Genomic DNA, 27,501 nt, shown 5'->3' on the forward strand with positions numbered 1-27,501 from the left:
GGTAATCAACTCGTATGACGACAACATTTCTGTATTTTGACAACAAAACAGTGATGACAATATGATGTTACCATTGATGTTTAAGAATGGGCAGGTTTTACTGGTATAATGAGAGGTTCAATAGCACACAGATTAGCATGACACTGGGCAGATTGTATTTCAAGACTAACTAGTAAAGTGACTACAGTCAATTCTGGGACTAAAGATGTGATTTATTCAAATATGATCAATTATGCAAGACTTGTGACTTAAATGTTAGCTTTTATACAACAAATGCCATAATGAGGTAACATCCTGGATTTGGAAAATGCCTTCAAGTTGCTACTTGCAAGCAGTCAAGTATGTACTAAATGGCCAGCAGCAAGGTATAGGCTATATGTGTTCATGAATGGTATACATATAGCAAAACCTGTTTTGTAGATGGCGTAACTGTGTTCTTGTGAGCCTGTGGCCATGGATTCATATTTTAAAACATTTAAAGTTTACAGCATGGGCATATTTGACTGTGTAAAAGCATACAGATTTCGACAACAGTTTGACCATGATGGCATCAGAGTCAGTGTTGCTCAATTTGGCTACTTTTAAGCTGTTGCCATGGGTTAATTTTTTTTCTGAGGGTTGATTTTCACCCCCATATGTACGATTTCGGTGCTCCAACACCCTCAAAACCCCCCAGACGTACAAATTCAATGGAGAATTCGGCCGCCCAACAGAGAAAATAGCATTGGCTACTTTTGACTGGCATTTGGGCTATTTTTCTTGTGAAGACCTGGCAACCCTGACCAGAGTAAACTTAGCAAGTCTATGCTAGATTCTGGTTGTCACCTTCAACAAGAATCTGTAACCAATCAGACAGGGTGTAGCACACTTGTTGTAGGCCTATTATGAAATGAATTAATTATCCAGCTATGCTTCCAGACATGAAATATTACCTCTTGCCATAAGCGCAAGTCAAAATGGAAGGTTACAAAGTATGAAAATGGCAATGTGATGTCATAAACATTTCATAAATGTGAGCATTGTGGCAGACAGCTGTAGTTCTGACGTGTACAGATTGCTTACCAAAAACTTAAAACCTTCTAAACTGTAAACCAATGCAGTAAACAAAACTAAAGTAACAAATTTAATAACCAAACCAGCTTTTTCTACAATTTCCTTTTAGTTCGGACAATGTAAAGTCTGTTCAGATATATAGCTAAAAATACACTGAGGCCTTTTTAATCTATCAGACAACAATGAAACAAGCGCAGTCACGTTCGTGCCAAAAGCATAGTAATAATTTCCACGAACTGCCACAGAGTTGGCAGAATCTTCAGCTATAGTCAGGTACACTGACAGGAAACCACAGACAGAAATGGAAGTGCTGTAGATACATACCATCTGTAACAAAACCAAAAGAGTGTCCTGTTTCACTTTTGTCTGTAATCCAGTCTAAAAGAGAGTCACTTCAAATTCACTCGGTCTGAAATATAAAAAATATATCCCTCATGCACACATACACGCATATACTAACAGAAACACGCCCAGCAGTGAAGCCAGAAGCCTCAAACCCCTCCCATCTAGCACTTCAAAAGCTGAAGCCCCTCCCCCGAACTCATGATGCGCTGTAGAAGTGTCCCGATTGGTCGAGAGAGGCAGAGTTCCGCCTATCTGCACAGCAAGCCAGGAAAAGTAAACACAAGACTGTTTCCATACAACTAAGGAAGTTGGAGTTGGGGTGGTGGTTATGGGTTTCAAAGATAGGCCGACTGCAGTGGTTTGAAGGGGTCTGGCTCAGTTTGGACTGATAAGCAGTTGTGCACATTTCTGTGCAGGCTGGTGGAGAAAAAGACGCAGTGCAGGCACAAACCTTCCAGTACATGCCTGTCAGGCAGGGTGTGTCTGGTACACTCACTGCTCAGGAATCTGAACTGCACAACCTACCATCAGCCCAGAGAAAGAGAAAAGCATCACATGCGTGTCAATCCACCACACCCAGAAGATGGAAAATAATCAGAGAGAGATAGAGAGAAAGGAAGAAAGAAATGAGTTAATGCACAGCAGAAAGCAAAGACAGAGAACGAAAAACAACTGGGTGAGTCATGAGCCCTGCTTTAAACGGAAGCTCGGACTTGGTGCAGAATTGGTGCCAGTGCTTATGTAAGAGGAACACGGCATAGTTACGTAGCCACTGCAGGCTTTGGCTCGCTGCCTTCATATACCCACCTACTGGTAAAACAAAAGAATAATCTGGCTTGTTTGTTCAGATGGGATGCCATTTTGTTTACCATCCCCAAACAGAGTAAAACTCAGGCAACTTTTATGGTGGAAGTGCGCCCTCTGGTGCACATATTGGGCAATGTTAAACCTCAAGTTGATAAATGAGAAAACTATGAAACAGAAAAATATTATTAATTTATTCCTCTGACAAAAATAGGCGGATGTGTAATGGTTCAACATGATAAATACAGTGCATCCGTAAAGTATTCACAGCGCTTCACTTTTCCCACATTTTATGTTACAGCCTTACTCCAAAAGGGATTAAATTCATTATTTTCCTCAAATTTCTACAAACAATATCCCATAATGACATCGTGAAAGAAGTTTGAAATCTTTGCAAATGTATTAAAAATAAAAAACAGAAAAAAAATAAAATAAAAACATAAGTATTCACAGCCTTTGTTCAATACTTTGTCGAAGCACCTTTGGCACCAACAGCCTCAATTCTTTTTGAGTATAATGCTACAAGCTTGGCACACCTATTTTTGGGCAGTTTCTCCTATTCTTCTTTGCAGGACCTCTCAAGCTCTATCAGGTTGGATGGGGAGCGTCAGCGCACAGCCATTTTCAGATCTCTCAGGAGATGTTCAGTCAAGTCTTTACTCTGGCTGGGCCACTCAAGGACATTCACAGAGTTGTCCCGTAGCCACTCCTTTGTTAAATTGGCTGTGTGCTTAGGGTTGTGGTCCTGTTGGAAGATGAACCTTCACCCCAGTCTGAGGTCCAGAGCAGGTTTTCATCAAGGATGTCTCTGTACATTGCTGCATTCATCTTTCCCTTGATCCTGACTAGTCTCCCAGTTCCTGCCGCTGAAAAACATCCCCACAGCATGATGCTGTCACCACCGTGCTTCACTGTAGGGATGGTATTGGCCAGGTGATGAGCGGTGCCTGGTTTTCTCCAGACATGACACTTGCTATTCAGGCCAAAGTGTTCAATCTTTGTTTCATCAGACCAGAGAATTTTGTTTCTCATGGTCTGAGAGTCCTCCAGGCGGGCTGTCATGTGCCTTTGACTGAGGCGTGGCATCCGTTTAGCCACTCTACCATACAGGCCTGATTGTTGGAGTGCTGCAGAGATGGTTGTTCTTCTGGAAGATTCTCCTCTCTGCACAGAGAAATGCTGGAGCTCTGTCAGAGTGACCATCAGGTTCTTGGTCACCTCCCTGACTAAGGCCCTTCTCCCCCGATCGCTCAGTTTGGCCGGCGGCCTGCACGAGGAAGAGTCCTGGTGGTTCCAAACTTCTTCCATTTACAGATGATGGAGGCCACTGTGCTCATTGGGACCTTCCATGCTGCAGAAATGTTTCTGTACCCTTCCCCAGATTTGTGTCTCGATACAATCCTGTCTTGGAGGTCTATAGACAATTCCTTGGACTTCATGGCCTGGTTTGTGCTCTGACATGCACTGTTTACTGTGGGAACTTATATAGACAGGTGTGTGCCTTTTCAAATCATGTCCAATCAACTGAATTTACTACAAGTGGACTCCATTCAAGTTTTAGAAACATCTCAAGGATGATCAGTGGAAACAGGACGCACCTGAGCTCAATTTTGAGTGTCATGGCAAAGGCTGTGAAAAGAATACTTATGTACATGTGATTTCTCGTTCGTTTCGATTCGTTTTTTTTTTTTTTTTTCTTTTAAATACATTTGCAAAGATTTCCAACAAACTTCTTTCACAATGTCATTATGTGTTATTGTTTGTAGAATTTTGAAAGAAGTCTCTTATGTTCATCAGGCTGCATTTATTTGATTAGAAATACAATAAAAACAGTATATTGTAAAATATTATTACAATTTAAAATAACGGTTTTAGATTTTGATCTATTTTAAAATGTAATTTACTCCCGCAATGGCAAATCTGAATTTTCAGCATCATTACTCCAGTCTTCAGTGTCACATGATCCTTCAGAAATCATTCTAATATGCTGATTTGCTGCTCAAGAAACATTTCTTATTATTATCAATGTTAAATACAGTTAAGCTACTTAATATTTTTGTGGAAATCATACATTTTTTCAGGATTCTTTGATGAATAGAAAGTTCAAAAGAACAGCATTTATGTGAAATACAAATCTTTTGTATAGTTGTAAATGTCTTTATTTATTGTGTCTTTGCTGAATAAAAGCATTAATTTATGAACCCCAATATTTGAACAGTAGTGCAAATTGTCTAATATTTGTATACACACACACACACACACACACACACACGTAGCATGCAAGATGCAGGGAAGGTACAGCTAGACAGGAAATTGGAGGGAGAGGCTGGTGACACAGGCTGCTCTTATTACGATTATGATTTTCATCTAATACGTTTTGCACAGCTTGCTTGCACAATCCGACATATAGCTTTCATCCATGAAAAAGCTCACATTTCGTTGACAGCAGAATCAGTTACAATGGGTGCAGCTGGGTGGAGATTTTGAGGTGCACATCGCACTTCTCACGGAACACAACAAAATCCAACAAACACCCAAATTTTTATATTTGTTGTCTTGTGCATGCTGGAATGCAGTTACATTCCACAGAGCCACTTCTGAGACGGGGGACCTTTGAATGAAACCAAATAAGGAAAACAGGAAAGAACCACTAACCAAATGCAACTGATTCTTCCCCTCACAGAACAACTAAAACAACCAAGTCAGATTTCGTTACCGTCCATCTGATTAAAGTCAACACAAATTGTAATTTCCAACCCATTTTACTTCCGTAATGTGATGATTCCCAAATGAATGGTCTGGAAATGTGTTTTTTTAAAGATCATGACGAACATAAAGCAGGCTACAGCAGGACAAGAATGACTAAACAGGAGTGTTGCATAGCAAGTCTTATCTGTTAATAAATGAGTCTGTCATCAGGGCTGTCATCCCCACCCTAAAGAAGAGGTCGAGAGGTGACGTGACAAAATCTAGGAATGAATCTCAGAAGGCCAAAGAATGACTCTCAGTGTATATGCAATTCAAGTTCTGCAGGCTCAGAACTGACAATCTGAATAGAAAACATTCGAAAACAAACCAGGCTCTGTAAATGCTCTACACAACTTTGAGGTCGCTCTAATAAAACACCGCCCTGTTTGTTTGAGCGGTCCTTGAGTCCTAATATAGCTGAAGACAGTTATCTGTTAGCATTCCCATTCATCTCAATGGAAATTAAAACATCATTTCCATGATAATTGCTGTGCTTTCATTCCGATCCTGTAGCAACAATTGTAGATTTTATCAAAGAGACCTCATGATAGCGCAGTTTTCTGTCCTGTGACGACGTTTTCATTTAAAACAGAGTGGGTGGGATATTTTAAGGGCTTTCCCATTTTGTAGCCAATGAAAATAGAAATAGTCTTTACATCAAAAGATTTATTTTTGGTCTGTTTTCTCTGGAAAAGGGAAATGATATGCATGTATCCTCCTAAAAGTTAATTTTGTCGTATTTTAGGAGAACACTCACATATAAAAAGCTTCAAAGCTAAAACTCCCATTTTGATTTCATGTGGTCTTCAAGACATACTGTAGGTATTGCTTTTCCTTTCACTTGAGGCTTTCAATTTGTGGTCTGAGAAAAGACACAGCCCTAAATGTACACAAAGAAGTTTAATGTAATAATCACAGTATTACATACATGCGCATATAAACATATGAACACAATTGACTCAAAGCTCTAAAGAAATCTGACTTTTTTAAAACACAAGGTGTGACACTGATGAAGAAATAACCCTCGGGTGCAATATGATTGAATCAGCACATTATGACGCAATGTTTGCTTGTAACAGATAAAATAATAAAATTAAAAAATAAAAAATAAATAAAACATACACTCTAAAAAATGCTGGGTTAAAAACAACCCAAGTTGGGCTGAAAATGGACAAACTCAGCGGTTGGGTTTAATGTTTGCCCAACATGCTAGTTTTATTTAACCCAACTATTGTTTAAAGATTACTATATGGCTGGCTTAAAATGAACCCAAAATAGGTTGGAAATCAAAAATCAGACACATAATTACTAGAGGCAACAATAATAATCAAAAGGTGAACATTTATTAATAAGCAATTTAATAAATGCTTATCGTTTAATTATTTTTCATAAATGTTAATTTCCAACATACTTTGGGTTCATTTTAAGCAAGCAATACAGTAATTTTCAAACAATAGTTGAGTTAAATAAAACTACTCAGCAGGTTGGGCAAACATTTAACCCAACCACTGGGTTAAAACAACCCATTTGCTGCATTTGTCCATTTTCAACCCAACTTGGGTTGTTTCTAACCCAGCATTTTTTAGTGTAACATACAAATCTCACTTAGATGGTGCGGGTGAATATACACCCCAAAATAGTAATCATTCTAAAACACCAAATCTGACAACATCACTGTATCTAGCTGTCTCTTTCAGCTTTTCACCATCTCTAAAAAGTATGAGTATTACTGACTTTGAAACCAAAGGTACTCCTGACGTTCTATGCTGCAACGGTGTCTATATTTAGTAGTTTGCTCTGCATGAGGTTTGTTGACAGAGTTTCTGTCCAAGAGTCAGTGGGCATCTGAAGCCAGTTTGCTGTCTGTCTTCATGAATAAGGGCTGTATGGTAACACAATTTCAAGCTCTGTTTTTAAAATCTAGTGAGCTGAGCTGCCTTGTTGTCCACGGCCTACATAGGCAGCTACCTGCTACTTAGGAAGCAATGTGACAAATTGTGTAAAGATATACATATACATAAAAAAATACATAATTAGATTAGATAATTACTACAATTAAATAACTGCCACGAACATGTTTTTTTCTCTTGTACTATATTCTGGGATTTGCTTTGTTAGGGTTTGCTAATTCTCCACAAATGATACATGTAATGATGCCTTAAAATTAGTTATCTTGTAAAATGCTGTCTAACACACTTATGATGCCTTAAAATGTTGTGTAGGGAGGCAACTCACTCGGATTTGGAACAGAGCTTGGGTGAAAAGTGAAAGAACAGAGCTCTTGTTGCACAAGTGTGCATAACTCATGGTGATATCATCCTTGCATGATGGTTAGGCAATGAACACAGTAATGTTTTTTGATTCAACATCTGATCATGCTCAGAACGTGTGAGATCCCCATATGGGCTCAAGGGCATTCAAACTTTGAACCTTCCAGGCCCGATGTGTAACCTCTACAAAATCGACAGCAAAAACACAACCTAAATACAAGAAGCGCAGGAAATGCCAGGGAACTTGTTTGCATTCAGGCAGTATTATTCTGTATTAGGTCAACAGCTGACAAATCTGACAGTCCACCTCTGAGACAACCTGGGGTACAAAAATACAATCTCATGCTTTAAATACCCGATATTAGCTGCTGAGTCTGCAAATACACCTATATATGCACATGTGCACACCCAAACATACAGAAATAGAAATAGTTGTGTGCTATTGGAACTACATGCTGTTGGAACACATGTTCCTCTAGCTGTTCAGATCAATAGTGCGCAGCTAACTGAGCACACAAACCACTGTAGATCAATACCCTGTCACAATACACTGAAATCACTTAACAGAATTAGTGCTTAAAATACCCCAACACAGAACAGTGTTGCAACTGCATTTCTAGCCTTAATTTGATATTTTTTATTCACACTAATCATTATATTGCATATATATAGAGAGAAAGAGAGAGAGAGAGAGAGATTTGCTATAAAATACATCTAGCCATGTTATTAAATTATTTGTTCTTTTAGAGATTAATTGATGTAAAAATAGGGGAAATGAGCATGCATAATTAAATATCCAATTTCATCATACAATATATATACCCAATAACAGGGATGCACGATATATCGGCCACCATATCGGTATCGGCGATATACATACATTTTTAGTGTTATTGTTATTGGCCCGATAAGACAATGTGGCAGATATATTAAAGCTAATATATAATGGCTTGAAATATGATTGAAATCACTTCAAAAAGGAAAATACAGTGTAACGTACAGCACAAGTCTGTTATATAGGCTACATAATATTATAATGAGAACATTATAATGTGTGCTTGGGACATGGCTTTTAATGGTGAGACTGTTGTTTTTGTAATCAGGCTCTAAAATTGATATAAAAATTTTGATTTAGATTTATCGGCCAATATATTAGTTATCGGCTTTCAAATATAAAGAATTATCGGTATTGGCCAAAATTTTCAAAAGGGTGCATCCCTACCCAATCATGACATATACTGATAAATTTAAAAATCTGTAATATCAGCCAATGCCCAAATGGTTCTGATCATGTGTCCCTGGATAAAACAAACTGTCTTAAACTGTCTTGTTGCTTCATAACGTTAAGGTTGAACCACTGTAGTCACATGGACTATTTTAACGATGTCTTTAGTACCTTTCTGGACCTCAAAAGGTGTAATATGCTGCCTATGTGTGGTTCAGAAACCCTTGAATTTGATCAAAAATATCTTAATTTGTGTTCCGAAGATGATCGAAGGTCTTACAGGTTTGGAACGACATGAGGGTGAGTAATTAATGACAGAAATGTCATTTTTGGGTGAACTTACACTTTAATATCAATTAATTATACAAAATTAAGTTAAAATAAATAAACCTCTGGGTAACTGAAACTATGCACTATACACAACTCACAACTCATCATTATTTGGTTGCATTTTAAAATATCTGTATGTAAATTAACAATGCACATTCTTTACAGTGAAAGTGAGCAAGTGTCTTCCTTCAGGCCATTAACATCAGTATAGCTGATGCTTAACCAGGCTGGCATGTTGCACTGTGGGAATGTGCAGCACTTGGATAAAAGCCTACTGGCCAACATCAGCCATATCAGAGAGCTCTGCTCATGCTCAAAATGACATAGCTACCCATGACGTCTACATAATACCAGTTTTAGGTTGCAGGAAGCAAACTGGTGATATTAGTGACATGACTGACATAGTAGGAAAATGAATAGGTTAAAATATCAGATGCAAAAGTCAGAACCAAATAAGGCAAAATAGTTTCAATTAATAAAGCAAACCAGAGGTATTATAAATTAATTTCATCATAGCAAATTCTGCAAAAAACATATCATCACCTATATCACAGAATCACAGTGAAACACACCCCAAAATGCTATCATTACACAACTACTGCGCATTGCAACATCTGGATTTGTCATAACATTGCCAGTAAAACAGATAACAGAGACTGAAAGTCCTTGGTGAAGCTGCAGCTTTATTAAAGTGCTAAAAGTCCCTATAGTTAGACTTTTTCTAACATTCCCTGGTATTCCCCACACATTCCAGCACTCCTCCTCCCTCAGAGGGTTGCTGTGGGACCAAAGCCAAGACCCACTGACCGGAACACGTACACTAAACAAAAACTCATGGAAAGTTTAAAAGCACATGATCTAATCCTCACAATGTCAAGTCAGTCACTGCAACTCAAACCCACTTAAGCAAACCCATGCAGGCACGGTACTCTCTGAGACCTCAATATGATTATATCCAGTAAGCAGCACCTGTTGCTCTACAGCGACGTCCTGCAGGGCCGGTTGGTCCCGTGTGCCGCGGATCCAGGTGATGATCTGGCCCATGTCTACCGGTGCTGAGTGTGTGGCGGCGTCTCTGTGGCTCTGCTGTGTCTGCTGTCTGAGCTACAGCATGTTCCAGGCACAGGGAGCAGGGGGAGGGGTCAGGGGAGTGGTCAGGGCACTAAAGAGGGGTGTGGCTAGGGCACTTTCTGGAGGCAGGCTCAAAAGGAGGGAGGGAAGGAGGAATGACTAAACATGGAAGCACATGGAATTTATACCGCCTGACTGAGAAGTCAGATACACTTTCAAGGCAAGTGAATAGGGTAAAAAAAAATTACTAATAGATATCACCATTCTTACCCAGTTGATTGATTACATTTGCAGACATTTTATTTGTATAACAAGTTTTCTGAAATACAACTATTATAAATAAATTTAAATATGCAAATGGTGCATTAATAATTAAATATGTACTCATTTGCATACATTTCCAGAACAAAAATATGAACATAAAGCCAGGTTAAAAATTCATCTTTCATTTTGTTGGCATATAATACATAGTCAAAGGTTTTTACAGAAGGGATCTCTTTTTATCACTCTATCAATTTGGAAAAAAAAAAAAAATCACCCTGTTTTTAAGAATAAAATGTATAAAAATGATTAAAAAAAAACCTCTATAAAAACCTTCAGAATATAAGTAGGAATAAAATGTCTTTTAAATAAACGTATTTAAATATAATTAAAATCTATAGACAGATAAAGTGAAAGACAATAAACACATAAATGTGTCTTTTCTGTTTTCTGTCTACTAGTCTGGAAAAAAAAAAAAAACATGCTATGAAAAGCCAAATAGCCCAAAATCTTAAAATTGACTACTTCAAAATAAAAATGGTTTTGCCTGTAGTGTCTTGCCTTAAAGCAGGGATATCCAGGGTGTATGTTTGCATGTTCACACGGTATGATCCAAAGGTAAACATTTATGGCTGTTTTTATGGTGCATTTGAAAGACGTGCATACAAACACTAAAATTCATGAACCAACAAATGAAACAAAGTACAAACTAATTGGAACAAAAGTGCTCTGACTTATAAAACATAGTGGCAGGGACTATATATGACAAAACATGAGTGTACGAATGCAAGGGTCAGGGCTAGACTTCCTGTGCTTTATTAGTGTGTCTGCTGCCAAGTATAACTAATCTAAAGCATGCTAGCCAAACAATTCCCTAGAAATATTCCTAATCAGCATGTGTAACCAGCAAGAAGTCACATTTCAAGGGAAGGAAGCATAATATCTTTACATTGAGTGTCTTGCAAGAGCTTCTCAATCATGTTTTAAATGTGCAGAGTTAAAATCAGTGACTTGCACTTATGAAACATTCGCCTCAAATGCCAAAACACGGTGTGCAGCTATCCACCCCAAATGCTGAGAACAAAGCATGCCTGTTCAGTGAGACAGGCTTGGGTGTGAACCTCCATAATTTCCAACTGACAATTCAAGTTCAATCAGATGTGGACATGCAGTTATGCGTGTTGGACAACTGTGTCAAAAGACAGCCAATCTGTGTCAAAGAGCTTTGAAATTTTTTATACCATGAGAAATTGGCTTACCTACAAACTCTATTTGGAGTCAATTCACTGCCTGAAAGTAATTAAATAATCTTTCAGAAACTTGTGCAGTCAAGTTTAAGTAAAGTGGTCTTTGCATTAGAGATGTTAAAGGGTTAGTTCTCCCAAAAATGAAAATTCTGTCATCATTTACTCTCTGTCATGTTGTTCCAAACCCATAAAACTTTCGTTCATCTTCAGAACACAAATGAAGACATTTTAATGAAATCTGAGAGCTTTCTGTCCCTCCATAGACAGCTACGCAACTGACACTTTTTTACGTTTCATAAAGTTCATAAAGATATCCTAAACTAATCCATATGAATTGAGTAGTTCAGTCCAAATTTCAGCGACATGATCGCTATATATAGTGATAAGATTGACTTTTGCTTTTATTCACATATAAACATTGATCAGCGAACAGAAACAGAAGCTCAACCATACTTGCTTGACACGCAAGAACAAACCTCATTGGTTCTTGTGGAAGCTCAACCGTACTTGCTTGATGTGCAAGAACAAATCTCATTGGTTCTTGTGGAAGCTCAACCGTACTTGCTTGCGCAAGATCAAACCTTTTTGTTTCTTGTGGAAGCTCAACCGTACTTGCTTGACGCGCAAGAACAAACCTTGCTTGTCAAGCAAGCATGCTTGAACTTCTCTTTACCATAACTGATGTGTGCATTGATGATTGTTTATGTGAATAAAAGACTAAATTGAATTTGTTCATCATATAAAGCGATCATGTCCCTTCAGAAAATTTGGACTAACCTGCTCAATTCATATGGATTAATTTTACATCTCTTTATGAACTTTTTGAAGTGTCAAAGTGGTAGTTGTGTAGACGGTCAATGGAGGGACAAAAAATCTCTCAGATTTCATTACAATAACTTAATTTGTGTTCCGAAGATGAACGAAAGTTTCATTTATTCGGGTTTGGAACGACATGAGAGTAACTGATGAGAGAATTTTTATATTTGGGTGAACTAACCCTTTATTCCTTAAGTTCCCTTTAAGTAAGTAAAATGCTGTAAAAAAATGTGAAAAGTGATATTTTAACTTAATAATTTCAATTAAATTGACTAAAAACAACAAAATTTAATTCTTGTAGCATTACTAAGGTAGGGGATTTTCAGTTCCCAGTTGGGAAGAGGCCGTCATAAAACAAGGTTTTCATGTTGCTTCAGTGAAAGAAACAAATCCTAATCTTCCATTTTCGGTGTATTATTATACTCTGAGAATAATCAAATATGTAACCTTTACTTCTCCAAAGTAGTATATTCAAAATATAGCACATCCTCTCATACCTTATTGCTTAATTTAAGAGATATCAATCCTCTCAACTCTCAAAGACACCACCTGACTGGAGATGTTGACTTGCATTCCTGGGGGCTTCATTTCGACATATGAAGCATTAATCAACAGCAGCACACTGAAACGCTTAGCATCAATCCGCATAGTGTCGATTGAGAAAGAAGCCCCAAGGAACCTGATACTATAAACTCACATGGCTAATTATTTCCAGAGGGCCACTTAACAGAGGGCACAAATGCTGCAATAGATAACAACAGTCACAGTCAAACTATACTAAAGTCAAATCTAAATTATGAGGTCAGTCAGTTTTTTTTAACCTGAAACCTAATGTAGGATGATCTCATTCGTATTCGTAAGTATTGACAGAAGTTGGAGTAATGATGCTGAAAATTCAGCTTTGTCATGACGGATATAAATTATATTTTAAAATGTATTAAAAATAAAGAATAATATTTACAACATTATTATTTTCATTGTATTTTTTAATAAATAAATGAAGTCTTGGTGAGCAGAAGAGACTTATAAAACATTTAAAAGTCTTGAGCCCAGATTTTTGAATGGTAGTGTACATGTAAAATGAGAAACATAGAAACTAAAGCAATGATGTCCTACATATGAATAACTTGTTTGTTCCTTTCCTTTTTGTTCATATTTGGAACACAAATGAAGATATTTTAATGTAATCTGAGAGATTTCTGTCCCTCCATCGACAGCTATGCAACTGACACTTTTATGTTAGCTCAATACATAAAGGAACAAGCGAGCCTCGACCTTTCGCAGAGGAACATCCTGCATTTGTGCACACATGTGCACACACACAAACACTTGATTTTTGTAAAACAAAAGGTTCGACACACCCACATACCTTCCTGTAACTTTCAGAAGCACTTAGTCTCAAGCTATGAGAACATTAACTGAAATTAACACCTGAAGGCAGAAGACGACTAATTGTCATTAATGGTTTAAGCTGATAAAAAGATCTCTGAACAACAGACATGTTTATGCGTGAGATTCTCTGGCATCCATAATGTCAGACACCTGCAGACACACCTGAGCATTTCTTCTGCGAGCTTACCGAGCGAGTCAAACCAGCTGTGTTATCTTGAGAAACACTCAGCGATACATGTTCAAACTTTGTTTAATTTATCCTCCTAAAACTATCCTGTATCATAATATACTAGCTAACATTATGCCTTATTATACTGAGTTTAGCGGGCCCTGGAGTTGCCAGTCCAGTGCCCAGTGCCACTGTAACTGGAGCTCCTGATGAGTTTCAGGTTATATATATATATATATATAGTAACAAAATGTCCCTGAGAGCATTTCACGACACTGTCACGGGACACTGAAACACTGCAGCCTGACCAGGGACGTACTAGCAAACAAGTGCATATAGCTATACAAAATCAATATATTTAATGCACTACACATTCATAAATGCAATTGTTTCTGTGGGTACGACTCTCTGTCTGAAGTAGATGGAGACTTTTGTCATTAAGGAATGTTGTTTTACATTTACTGGGCTGGATGTGCAAACACTGCAGAGCTGGGTTATAAAACATTCATGGCTTTGCAGAAATATAGTTTATATATGTGACACTAGCCTGACTGGGAGCAATAACTCAGCTAAAGTGCAAGGCTGTGACTGGCAAGGACTATTATAGTCCACAAGAGGGTGTCAATGCTACATTAAAAGCCAAAGCATGAGAAGTATATACTTGATCAATGAATTATGACTATACAAAAATTGCATTCATATAGCAATTTGAATACATTTCCATGTTTTTTCAGTCATTCACTGTCACTGGATACAGAGCTTTTATTATTATTATTATTAAAAAAATATTTCATAGACATCACACTCACAAAGTGCAATTTCAAGCCAATGAGTATACCTATAAAACTCTATTTGTACTATAGAAATAAACATGACTTTCTAGATTTTGTTAATTTGCATGACTTTCATTGCATGGAAAGCATTCTAAAAATCTGATATTTCCAAGTTTTCCATGACTATGGGACATACTTGAGCATATTCTAATGTGAATTATAATTTCAAAACAACACATATTAAATATAAAACTGTAAATTATGGCTTACCTGGAATCTTGAGGTCTGAGGAACACTGACTTTTTGTAATGAAGTGTCACTATTCTAGAAAGAAATGAAGACAAAGAAAAGTGATTTAGCGACCTGTCAAAATTTACAATAACCTAAGGCTTTAACATGTCACTACACCCAATATGATGAATAATCAACAAGTCTATCTGAGCAATATAACCTTACAGAATAGTCAAAAGCATAAACTGACTCAAAAGCTATTCTATTTTTGACATAGATTTTTTCCATTTAACCTGACAATTTCTGTCATTTCTCCTTGAATTTTAGATTATAATAGCCTACTTTAGAACATAAATTAACTAATTTTATTATTTGTAGGTTGACACTGATTTTAATTTTATTTTTCAGTGTATAAGCCATGACAACTTTCTTTCCGATTTTACAATTGCAATGCGACTCATACCAGTACAGGAAACTTTATAATCCATGCAAACGCATTAAAACCTACAAATCAGACAACGCCCAATTTCTAATAGTAACCCATTGTTTTTTTAGTAAGTGAGCTTGTGTGTACAAGTACAACGGTCAGCCTAATCCTGATGTGTTTACATTTGTCAACTCTTTAAAGGAACCTCCTTTGATCACTACGAGTCGTTTTATAAATGAAGTTAAAGTTTTCGGTGCAGTTGAAAGCATACGGATCTACTTACGATGCTCGCCCAATACGCAGCATACGCCATGGCTCAAAACGCGTCGCTTAAAGGTTAGAAAGTCTGCTAAAGTCTTCCTAGAGTTACGTTCGCCAGCTTCTTTCATTCAAGTGAGGTGTGCTGCTGTCTCGTTCTCAGATAAAGCCACTCCCGTGAACGCGGGTACCAGAACACTGATAATTACAGCAAAGAAATGAACGGGGCGGTTTTTCTTGGTTTGAAGATGTGGTGTACTCTTTTGCATTTCATTTTGCGATGTGAATGCTGAAGCTTAATTTGCATTGCGCATTAAAAATGCAGATAAGCTGTCTAGAACACAAGCATTCCTTTCTATTGCGCAACAGTTTGCAACAGAAGTGCCTTGCAATGGGCTTACACAGAAACATACGCAGAAAGTTTAACACTACTTAGTTTGCAGTCTTAAAGATTCACGAGATTACTTCATATTCCGAGTTCATGCAACTTATGTTTTTAAAAACAAGCGGTCTCAAAAGCACATTTTTGCTTAACATGCTTGCTTAGCCTACTTTACAAACGAGTCTATTCAAGTAAAGTTAATAACAACAGCAGACCTTATTTTACTCTTAAATCCAAAGAAAACAAGACTCAAAACTTGTCATTTTCTGAACCGCTCTTGGTTTACTTCAAATCGGACGTATGCCTGTTCATACCAATAACTATAACTATAAAGATAACGATAAAGATATAGTTCTAAAAATCGTTCTAAATATAAAATAATAGCACTGTCCACACCACAGCTATGACGATAATAACGCTATAGAGAAACGATATCGTTGGGATCACTTTCAGAACGATTTTTTCCAGCTGTTGAACGGTAAAACACTGACAGCCAATCAGAATCCATTCTAATTCAAGGGCTCGCGCATTTAAAATGGCGGACGACCTTGCGGAGAAGTTAATCGCCAAAGTCCAGAAAAAGCCACAGTTGTTTGACAAGTCAAAAAACGAGTTCATAATGTCAGGCTATCAAACAGTGTAATATAAAATTACCTCAGGTATCCAGCGCTAGTTTCAACAACATTGTCTTTACTTTGAAGTTGCAGTGAAAAAGATTAGGCGTTGTTTTTATTCCATCGACTTCGTCCGCTAAATTTACTGTTAGATTAGATCTATTACACTAGCTAGATTCACTCGAAACATAGCATGCTGAGGATATCTGCTGGTTAAAGCCTTGTAAATGTAACAAGAACAACAAAAACATGTTGTACACACTTTAAAACCGCAGCGCGTGAGCTTAGAATAAACAGATTGTTACTGTTCGTTGGTGTGAATGCAAATATAACAGTTAACGTTATAGTTATCTTTATATAGTTATCGTTCTTGGTGTGAACGGGCCTTAATTGAGACCCGTAGGGGAGAGTGGGGTAAGATGAGCCAGTGGGTTAGTTGACCCACCCCCTGTATCTTGGCAACCGTACTACCATTTTATTGTCATGTGACCATATATTTTAAAACCACCCATCATTTCTGCCAGACTGTGAAAAGGAGAAGCACGTGGGAGGAGTCGCTTATTTACTTTAAAAAAATGTTTTTGGCTTGTCAAAGTAAAATTTTAACATAACAGATAATGGCTGTTTCATCAAAGCAAATTTGTCCAGGTCTAAAACTATTTATGATGCATATTGGTGATTTAGCAACGTATAAAATTATGCAAGTCATTTAGCTAAATATTATTCTGAATTGGTAAGCTAGCTAGCTTTTCCTAAAATGGCAGCTATGGGGCAAAGTGAGCCAAATGCTGTGGGGTAAATTGAGCCAGCGTTTTAACTTACCCCACCATAAGGCAATGAATTTAAGTTAAATCTAAAGTATAAACTGGTGTCATTTCAATGTAATATTACGCAACTGGTTTAGTTTATCTTTATTTTCAAGTTTATTTGATAGGAATAGTGTACAAGTACACCAAATCCTTCTCTGAGGATGTTTAATCATGGTCAACATTGCAGAAAAACTACCACGTCAAGAACCTTTTGACTAAAATGTTTATTAGTTTCAGTGACATTTATTCATTCTTATTAGTTTTTATTTAATTTTACTCAAACTCTCTGTTTAGTTTGTTTATGGGAAGGTAACAAGTTTGATGTTCAACATATTGTTTCAGAAATGCAGACAATTAAAGATACTAAAATTTAAACTTCATTTGGTTGGTTTTATGTTGTTTAATTTAGCTTTAAAAAAAGAAATATTTGTAAAATATTTTTTTTTCAAAATATTTGTAAAAGGAAATTTGATTATTAAATTAGTTTTTAAAATAGGTACATTATCTTTACAATTTCACATGGGTTTGATTCAGATTCAGCTAGATGGTCAGTTTACACCCACCTACTGACTCGGCTCAACTTATCCCTAACCTGGAACACTTTTTTATAAGATGCCATATTTTTAGAACCCTCTGTCATATATGTATTCTGATCATTTAAAATGATAGGAAACATCCTGAAATTACTTTAAATACTTTAATTGTACTTCTGCCTCATTTCCCCTTATCTTGAGGACCACGTAAGTAAAAAAATGGCTCATCTTACCCCACTCTCCCCTACATGACATGACATAAATTGCGGTTCGGAGAGTCAGATTAAATAAGTAAAATCTTCTAATCGGCTCATAAGAATCATTCGTTTGGGAATCAGTTTACACTGGTTACGCTGAATGATTTGATTCACTAAAGAGAACCGGCTCCTAAGAGTCAATCGTTCGAGAATCGTTCTAAGAGTCATCCGTTCGGGAATCGGGCTGCAATGATCGCTGTAGTTTTCGCGCTGTAAAAAGTATTAAAAGAATAGAAATGCAGGGAATCAATGTAAACTTCTGGTTGTTGGTGAATGCACGCTCGAGAACGATTAATGAGCCGAAAATTATTTTAAAAAATCGGTTCGGTTTTTTTTTTTAAGGGAATCTGTTATGAATAAGAGCAGTTCCCAACCCTAAATCAGACCGTTTACCTTAAAGTGAAAATATTTATTTAATATGGCTAAATCAATCTGATTATATTAAAGTAGGCTACACAAAGAAAATTGCGTTTTTAAGAAAGATGAACAACTGCACATTTTACCTTTCTACAGAGAGTTACAGAACACAAGGCAGTATAAATTATGTGAAAAAAAAACCATACCTTGTCATTTTTCTTAGGACCATGACTTCTCTTTCTGCGCGGCATGTCTAAGCAATAAGATCACTGACTTTAAAAACACAGTTTTGTTTTCACCAGAGGTGTACTTGTGTCACAGTGTTTGCTCCTCCTGTGGACTGTAAGAGAATCAATCTGTGCCAGAGGCTTAGGGGAGAATCAAAGCGTGTGTGCAACTTTGTGTCAGTATGAATTTTCCTTAGTTTTGAGGCTATATTGTGTGGCTTTTGTGTGCGCATGCAAGCTCTTTGTTCAAACAGTGTCTGGCTTTCTTGGAACTAACCGTTGACTTTCTTGGACTTACATCTAGATGTTTTTACTAGTTTTATTTATCAATTTTAATGTGTTGCATATCGCATATGCATGTTCTGAGGCAAACAGTGCCACGCCCCCTCAAACGCTTCTTTTCATTTGTCCTCCGTTTCTTAAAGGAATAGTTCATCCGACTGTCATACCCTCGAAAAACAAGAGACTTTTTTTCTTTTCTTTCATGAAAAGCAAAAGAGAAATTCTGTAGAATTGTGCTCCCTGCAATTAAAGGTAGGGTAGGTAATTTTTTATAAACACTTTTTGTTATACTGGTTAAAACTATTTACATCCTGAGAGCAAACAATAATAGAAGTGGTCTAAATATTGAAACATGTACATATATCTTCTCTGTAAGTCTCAGGACGTGTATGCTTGCTCATTACTCCTCAGGAAGCTTCCTTGCTCCTCATTCCTCGCCTCCTCGTGGTGCAATTAAACAACTGAGATGTCCTTCAAGATGGCTTTCTTTGATCGGTTTCCAGCTCACGAGGAAACGAGGAAGCATTAGTTTGAGTATTGAGAAGCACCCCAAAAAGCTTTCCTTTGATTCCTCCGTCCTCATTTTCTTTCCTTGCACCCTTTGCATAAAGCAATCTGATTGGCTGACGCCTGCGTTGGCGGTTGAAAAGTTGAGAAATCTTCAACTTCTGCCGTGAGCAACGTGAGTGAAGTGAAGTGATGTGACAGAACCCACAATTCAGTTCAGCAACGCATGACGTCACCCATTCAAAGTAAATGAGAAGCGTTAACGCAGCGATGTGAATGCAGCGTTATAGTTCTTCCTGAACCAAAACAACAAGCTTATGCTGCGTTCACGCCATGTCTTAAGCATAATTACAAGATGGCAACCCTTGACGTTCTACCCAGAGTCGTTAACGTCCTCAGACTCAGTCAGGTGGTACAAGTCCGAGCTTTGTACATTGTTTACGTTCATTATTATTGTAATGTTATCTGCTTTGAGACATGAGGTAATTGTGACGCTTTGCAGACTCTGCTGTATGCGTTCATGTGTTTTGAAGGAGGTGTGGCTTTAGAGAGCTGCTTTCAAAGCTAACTTGCTATTGCTATCCTGTCCGAAATTGCCAACCCTACCTTTAAAATGAAAGGGAACTAAGCCTTTCAAGCCTCAAAATTAGCCTATCAGGCCTTTCAAGCCTGATAATAGCTTTATGTGAGGAACACAGCCCTAGCTCAAATGGTTTTTGGAATGAAATGTTTTCTGTTTGTCTTTCTTTCTGTTTATTGCTTTTCTTAGACACACACAAGAAAAAAAGAAAAACCCAGTCATTATCCCCTCCTGCATGAAAGAGGCCCTGTGCTTTCTACCAGAAACAACAGATATTGCAGAAAAAGTTTCAGCATTCTTGAGCAGTAGCGCAAGAGCGAACACACCTTATTTCTTGCTCAGAGCTGAAAGAAAGCTGCAAGTGACTCACAAAGGTATGATAAATTTTTTTTCTTGTTCTTCATTTAAAATAATTTCCCCTCAGTTCCCTTCCTGTGACAAAATGTCTGATCCATATGGTACATTTTAATCTTCTTTGCCTGTATGCTTAAGTTTAAAATAACAGCAATACACTATTACTCAAAGCTGTCTGTCAGTAAACGATCGTGTAGTGAGGCGTATTAAGATAAACTAAGGTTGTCATACCTGCGTGACTTCTCATGTAGGCCTACATAAAGAGAGAGAAGTAGCTCTGGCTACAATGTTCTTCCGCAAGACGCATGCGGTTTTGGTTATTTACCGCTAGAGCGCCAAAAGTACATAGTGCACCTTTAATTATGATTTAAATAAAAACGAAAATGATCTTATCAACGATTTGTTTGTCATGGTAATTGTCATTTTTAAATAACGTTTTTTATACAGCTCTGTTCACATCCAGGCAAATGCTGTATATTTTGGTTCAATACTACCCTCTGTTGGCGAGATTGGGCCCATCAACTGTTTGGTTACGCATATTCTTCAAAATATCTTCTTTTTTGTTCAGCAGAAATAAATTCATACAGGTTTGGAACAACTTGAGGATGAGTAAATCACGGAATGACAGAATTTTCATTTGGGTGAACTATCCCTTTAAATACACTTAATGTTGGTAATTTATGCTGCCTTCACGTGCTATTGGAAATTTGATAATTCCCACTTCTGAAGTCATGATTACGAGCTTATCGCATTCAAGTTTCGAAATAGGAGGGCGTTCATGTGCAATTTTCCCCTAGGAAACTCGTATTTATAATTCCGACAGCACGTGAAGGCAGCATAAAGCCACATAATGAACCAAACGTTTCCATGAAAGTCCAGCAGGTGGCGCGCTTTCCATACATCTCAGTGAGTTTTCTACCTTGCAAATTGATGTCATAAAATAGATACTACCACTGAGTCCATTTACTATTTATAGTAGGCTAATCAGGGGTTGGTTGCATAAACTGCTTAGATTAGTCTTAAAAGTTGGTCATCTAATTTTTTTTACTTTTTAAAGTCAGTTACATAACTAGGTAGACTGGTCTAATTTGAATCAGAAAAGCAAGACTTACCTTTGACTAATTGCTAGTGTGTCAATTTAGTTCTTAAGACACAGTCTTAACTTACTGGCTAAGTTTATGGCCACAGATCATGAATTTAATCCACAACCGAAATAATAGTAAAATAAAAAATTAAATAAAATTGATTCCAAATTCGAAATAATTCAAAATATATTATATAGTCATAATATATTATAAATATATAATACCTAATTTAGACAATTTGTTTGGACTATATTTATATAACAAAATAGTACAATAATTGCGTACAAAAATATTGTTCACTGGAAAAATCATTTCTATAAAGAGGCCATCTGTTTAATGATTTAAGATTGTGTGCATGAGGCAGGTTGTGTCATGATAAAATATTATCCACTTCTGCCACCTTTTTATTTACATCATCCCTCTATTGGTTTTCATTTCCCAGCAGTCTATAATGTAATCAGTAATGGCAGCAGCCAGGAAGGCAGTGTGACTCATTCTTCACAGAACACCCTGAAGTAGAGAAGTGAAGCGTATCCACACTGAGATCTGCAATACTGGAAGCGTCCAGAGTGGAGCCATCATGTTTGCAGGAACCTTTAAATGCTTGATAATTACAGGCTCCCTGTGACAGTGATAACATTCAACCACACAAAGGCACTAGCGGCCTAACTGCCATCCGTTTGGATGAGTGTGTGTCTTTATCTGTGTGTGGAATAAGGTCCTCCACCTCAGATAATACAGAAGGGACACGATCATTTAAAAGGGGTTGCTGGCTCGCCTCTCATTAATTCATTCAGTTCTCAAGGCACCACTGTAGTATCTATTGACCTCTAGTTCATGAAATCAGCTGTTTGTTTTGTGTCCACGCTAGTGGCTGGAAGTATTGATTTACTAAAACCAATTAGATGAACAAGTCTTTCACTCTGCAGAATCCTATAGCAGCGTGTCTTTATCAGAAACATTTGCGTGACTTATATGTATGCTTAAAGAGATAGTTCACCCAACATTTACTCACCCTAAAGTTGTTCCAAACCTGTATAAATTTCTTTTTTCTGTTGAACACAAAGGAAGATATTTTTGAAGAATGTGGGAAACCTAACAGTTCTGGGGCACCATTTACTTCCATAGTTTTTTTTTTTTTTACTATGGAAGTCAATGGTGCCCCAAACCGGCCTGGTTACAAACTTTCTTCAAAATATCTTCAGCAGAACAAAGAAATTTATACAGGTTTGGAACTACTTGAGGGTGAGTAAATGATGACAGAATTTTCATTTTTAGGTGAACCATCTCTTTAAAAGTCTTCACAACCAGTAAAATGCTATTTAATTTATTTCAATTACAAGGAATGTTGAGTATTTTATTATTTGCAATTTTATTTGATATACGTAATTAAAAATTAAAACTAAAAATTATTTTCGTTTATTAAAATAAAACTGAAATGAGAACTTAAACAAAAAAACAAAACAAAAAAACTAATAAAAAGGACAAAAGCACGCCATACATTAAATTACAAAAACCTAAACTAAAATTAAACGGAAAATATAAAAATAAAAGCTAATTAAAAATATTAAATAATATATAATGCTAAAATAATAAAAATGGAGGACAAAAGCACATCGTATATAAAATTACAAAAACTTAAACTAAAATGAAAATGGAAAATATAAAAATAAAAGCTAAAATATTAGTTAATAATAAATCATTCTAAAATAATAAAATAAAAAAAAATTGGTGGGGTATCTATCCTAGGGTATTTCTCCTGGCATTTTAATGCAATTACCATGAAGTGTAATGGACGTTAAATAATTAATGTCAAGTTTTAGGGGGCTGTATTTAGTGCCCACTGGTTGGCAGTAAGAGTTCAAATGATCTCACAGTTAAGATTCATCATTGTGGTGTAAGTGAGTCTTTGTAGTTTTATTGGCGTTACAGGAAAACAGGAAAAACATTCGCTCATGAGACTTTACCATCATTACCATCACAGGTTACAAAGTTTAAAAGCCAAACTAAAGGTCTCCCAAGTTTTTATAAAAGGAAGGTTTGATTGACTTTCAGGTAAAACATAGCAAAACTGTGAAAGTTTCTGTTATACTAAAATGTGTTTGAAATATAATTTTGTCAAATAGGGTATACTAGAGAGTAAATGTAAACATTTTCTTTTACTCTGTCATGCTCATGGGAAGAGTGTCACTTTCCTCTCTCCTTATTTTGAAAGGTCATGGATGACGTTGAGAGATGTGACGGCCTCACGGATGTCACTGTTCACGGCTGCAGGAGCAATTAGCCTTTAGGTTAACGCACCCGTGTGATGGTTTGAGCTTTAGAGATATCTCAGATGTTCAGGTGACCTTCTGTCAGCACAGCAGATAAGAAGAACCCTCAGAAAGACTGTGGAAAAACTAGTCTAAAGCACTATTTCTTTCTGAGAGGAAATGAGATGCTGCCATTTTCTTTCTTTGGCATTGATTGTTTGACAGTTGCAACATGCTTTAATTCCAGCATAATGAGCACCACATTCTCAAGACGGCCTGTCAATTAAACAATTCTGTGTCAAAATAAGCAGCTTAATTCTTAAAACAGCAACATTTTAGTGCATTTCAGCTCATCCTGCAGTGATCCTCCTACAATGTCTTAGTAACGACCCTAGCAACTGCATAGCAACATGCTAAAAACTTTTAGCAGACCATAGCAACTGCATAGCAATGTGGCAGCGACTTATATACAATGTAAATATGTAAATAAAAACATAAAATAAAGATTTAATTTTAGTTTTAAAAGTTTTAAATTCACCATGAAATTTTTTATTAATGTGTCCTCATAATCTTTAATCAAAATAACTTCCGCTCCCTCTTGCAGCGACTTCTCTTCTCTTCTCTTCTCTGATGACGTGTTTACTGGCACGAGGAAAACCTGTCAATCACATGACATCACAGCAATAGCAAACCTCAACCATCCAATCAATTCCCGATGGACAAAATCAAGTCCCACCCAGCAGTTTTATCTCATTCGAGAAGCTGTTTCACTCAGATATATGTCACAAAAGGGAAGAAAATACTATCTGAAAGGTAAATATGAAGTATTATAAAAAATGTTGGGAGGTTTTTTAAATTTGAATAAAATGAAAACTAAAAGACTTTCAAATCACATAAGCCAATTTTTTATTCACAATAGAACACAGATAACATAACAAATGTTTAAACTTTTCCAAAAGTTTCTGGAGTTTTGGTGTTGAAATTTGGTCCCATTCTTGCCTGATATAGGTTTCCAGCTGCTTAAGAGTTTGCGGTCATCTTTGACGTATTTTTCTCTATAGGTGAAAGATCTGGACTGCAGGCAGGCCAATTCGGCACCCGGACTCTTCTACGATGAAGCCATGCTGTTGTAATAGCTGCAGTATGTGGTTTTGCATTGTCCTGCTGAAATGCACAAGGCCTTCCCTGAAATAGACGTCGTCTGGAGGGGAGCATATGTTGCTCTAAAACCTTTATATACCTTTCAGCATTCATAATGCCTTCCAAAACATGCAAGCTGCCCATATGCACTTATGCACCCCCATACCATCAGAGATGCTGGCTTTTGAACTGAATGCTGGTAACTTGCTGGAAGGTCTCCCTCCTCTTTAGCCCAGAGGACACGGCGTCTGTGATTTCCAACAAGAATGTCAAATTTGGACTCATCTGACCATAGAACACTTTTCCACTTTGAAACAATCCATTTTAAATGAGCCTTGGCCCACAGGACACAACGGCGCTTCTGGCCCATGTTCACATATGGCTTCCTTTTTTGCATGATAGAGCTTTAGTTGGCATCTGCAGATGGCACGGCGGATTGTGTTTACCGACAGTGGTTTCTGGAAGTATTCCTGGGCCCATTTAGTAATGTCATTGACACAATCATGCCGATGAGTGATGCAGTGTCGTCTGAGGGCCCGAAGACCACGGGCATCCAAAAAATGTCTTCGGCCTTGTCCCTTACGCACAGAGATTTCTCCAGTTTCTCTGAATCTTTTGATGATGTTATGCACTGTAGATGATGAGATTTGCAATTTGATGTTGAGGAACATTGTTTTTAAAGTATTCCACAATCTTTTTACGCACTCTTTCACAGATTGGAGAGCCTCTGCCCATCTTTACTTCTGAGAGGCTCTGCCTCTCTAAGACATCCCTTTTATAGCTAATCATGTTACAGACCTGATATCAATTAACTTAATTAGTTGCTAGATGTTCTCCCAGCTGAATCTTTTCAAAATTTCTTGCTTTTTCAGCCATTTGTTGCCCCTGTGCCAACTATTTTGAGACCTGTAGCAGGCATCAAATTTGAAATGAGCTCAGTTAGTGGATAAAAGTGTAAAATTTCTCCGTTTAAACATTTATGTTATCTATGTTCTATTGTGAATAAAATATTGGCTTATGTGATTTGAAAGTCTTTTAGTTTTAATTTTATTCAAATTTAAAAAACATCCCAACATTTCCGGAATTCGGGTTGTAAAAAATATTAATAAAATTGTGTAAATAGAAAAGGTCAAGCCAAAATTACTTTGGCGCGTAAGCTCAAATGAAGTTTAATGTGCATGTGCTTTTAACTAAAATAGATAGATTAATTGGTTCCAGGGCTACAACTCGAATAGTTGAAGTGACTTAATTTTTTTTTCAACTTAGCTTAAAAATTTATGGAAGCTTGTTTCTGTCACTGAATAAAAAATAAAAAAGGTATAATTGTGACTTTTTATCTCCCAATTCTGACTTTTTCTCAGAATTGCAAGATATAAACTCACAATTGTGTTATAAAGTCAGAATTGTGTGATATAAAGTCTCAATTGCGAATTATAAAGTCAGAATTCTGAGTTATAAAGTCAAAATTGTGAGATATAAAGTCAGAATTGTGAGATATAAACTCACAATTCTGAGAAAAAAAAGTATTTTTATAACTTGCAATTGGGAGTTTATATCTCCCAATTCACAGAAAAAAATCATAATTGGTTTATATCTCGCAATTGTGAGTTTATAATGCGCAATTGTGAACTTAATTGTTGAACTCAATTTCATTATAAGTTGTCATAACTAGAAAAAATTGATGCAAACTGTTGCGTTAATTTTTTTGTTGTTGAGCCAACACATTATTGTCTATAGTGTAGAAATGGAAAATAAATTGGTCTGTGTGACTGTAACGGACAGTCATTAAAACTGTGCTCTGTATTTCAACACTAATTTGTCAGTTTGCTGTGGTCTTTTTCATTGATGCTTTTTATCTATCAGTTTCCTTATATTCTTTCTATGCACGCACATGAACATTGCATGTTCCTTTTAACTGGCTCTTTTGGTCATTATTTGCCATAGAAACGAACAGTTCTACTCAACCTTAGGGAGCCCTGTGCCTTTGAGAGCTGCCGCCTATCTCTTGTTCTGTCTGTAGAAACTCCCAGGCTACTAAACAGAAACCTAATTACCGGTGCAGGCCACACCAGGCTATTACAGATATATCAACAATGGGGGATGTTGTGAAACACTGTTTTTCAGGATGTTGACTTACTGCGTTTTATAGCAAAAAAAAAAACATTAGTACACTTAAGTATATCAGCAAGTGACATGTTGTCCCAAGCTGTGGGCTTTATTACAGGTAAAGTGTGCAGTTTTTCCCCTTGATGTTTTATGCAAAATAGATATCCAGTGTTGTCACTGTGTGTGATAAATCCAGCTGCTGGTCATTGTTGCATGGTTATATGATCAGATTAATTTCCTCCAATATTTATGTCACTGATATGACACTGAGCACTGACAGCATGATAGAGAAGAGAGATAGTGAAGAAGGGGAGAAAGGTTTCCATGACAACTACACATCCTTGACAAATGAAACGGTTTGAGGACAAGAGTAGGCGATAAGAAAAGAATGTGTGTGCATGCATGTGATGAAGAAAGAGAAAGAGAGAGCGAAGATTAGAATACCTGGTCTGAGTCAGAACAACATTGACTGCTGGCAAGAACTGCTATTTTATGAGCCATTTTATATTAGTTGTTACATCAATGTAAAATAATTATTATTAAAATGAAAACAGATTTTTAAAAAATGCATCAAATTTTCTGATTCTAAACAGCCG

At 36.8% G+C, this 27,501-nt stretch overlaps 1 protein-coding gene and 1 long non-coding RNA gene across 27 annotated transcripts in view; one reads left to right on the forward strand and one right to left on the reverse strand.

Moving 5' to 3' along the window:
* The window catches only part of LOC127503463 (calpastatin), a 46,423-nt gene extending 27,620 nt beyond the window's left edge, over positions 1–18,803 (reverse strand). For 5 of the 24 annotated variants that reach the window (XM_051877336.1, XM_051877334.1, XM_051877331.1 and 2 more), the window contains exon 1: positions 9,715–9,872. In XM_051877336.1, coding sequence (XP_051733296.1) covers positions 9,715–9,819 — 105 coding nt within the window. In that variant the 5' untranslated portion in view covers positions 9,820–9,872. Of the gene's footprint in view, positions 1–1,377; positions 1,566–9,714; positions 9,913–14,774; positions 14,829–15,445; positions 15,654–18,578 lie in introns of those variants that run through there. The other 19 variants (XM_051877341.1, XM_051877327.1, XM_051877321.1 and 16 more) reach the window with 11 other exon arrangements.
* On the forward strand, positions 18,652–25,822 carry LOC127503465 (uncharacterized). Of its 3 annotated transcripts, none has more exons than XR_007927095.1 (4): positions 18,652–18,775; positions 20,158–20,342; positions 23,623–24,472; positions 24,721–25,822. It is a non-coding gene; the product is annotated as an uncharacterized LOC127503465 (long non-coding RNA). The 3 variants fall into 3 exon arrangements; XR_007927096.1 differs by having other exon boundaries at positions 24,264–24,472; XR_007927097.1 differs by lacking the exon at positions 18,652–18,775 and adding an exon at positions 18,806–19,133.
* Positions 25,823–27,501: the final 1,679 nt, after the last annotated feature.

Source organism: Ctenopharyngodon idella, chromosome 21 (assembly GCF_019924925.1).
Source record: "Ctenopharyngodon idella isolate HZGC_01 chromosome 21, HZGC01, whole genome shotgun sequence".
NCBI lineage: Eukaryota > Metazoa > Chordata > Actinopteri > Cypriniformes > Xenocyprididae > Ctenopharyngodon > Ctenopharyngodon idella.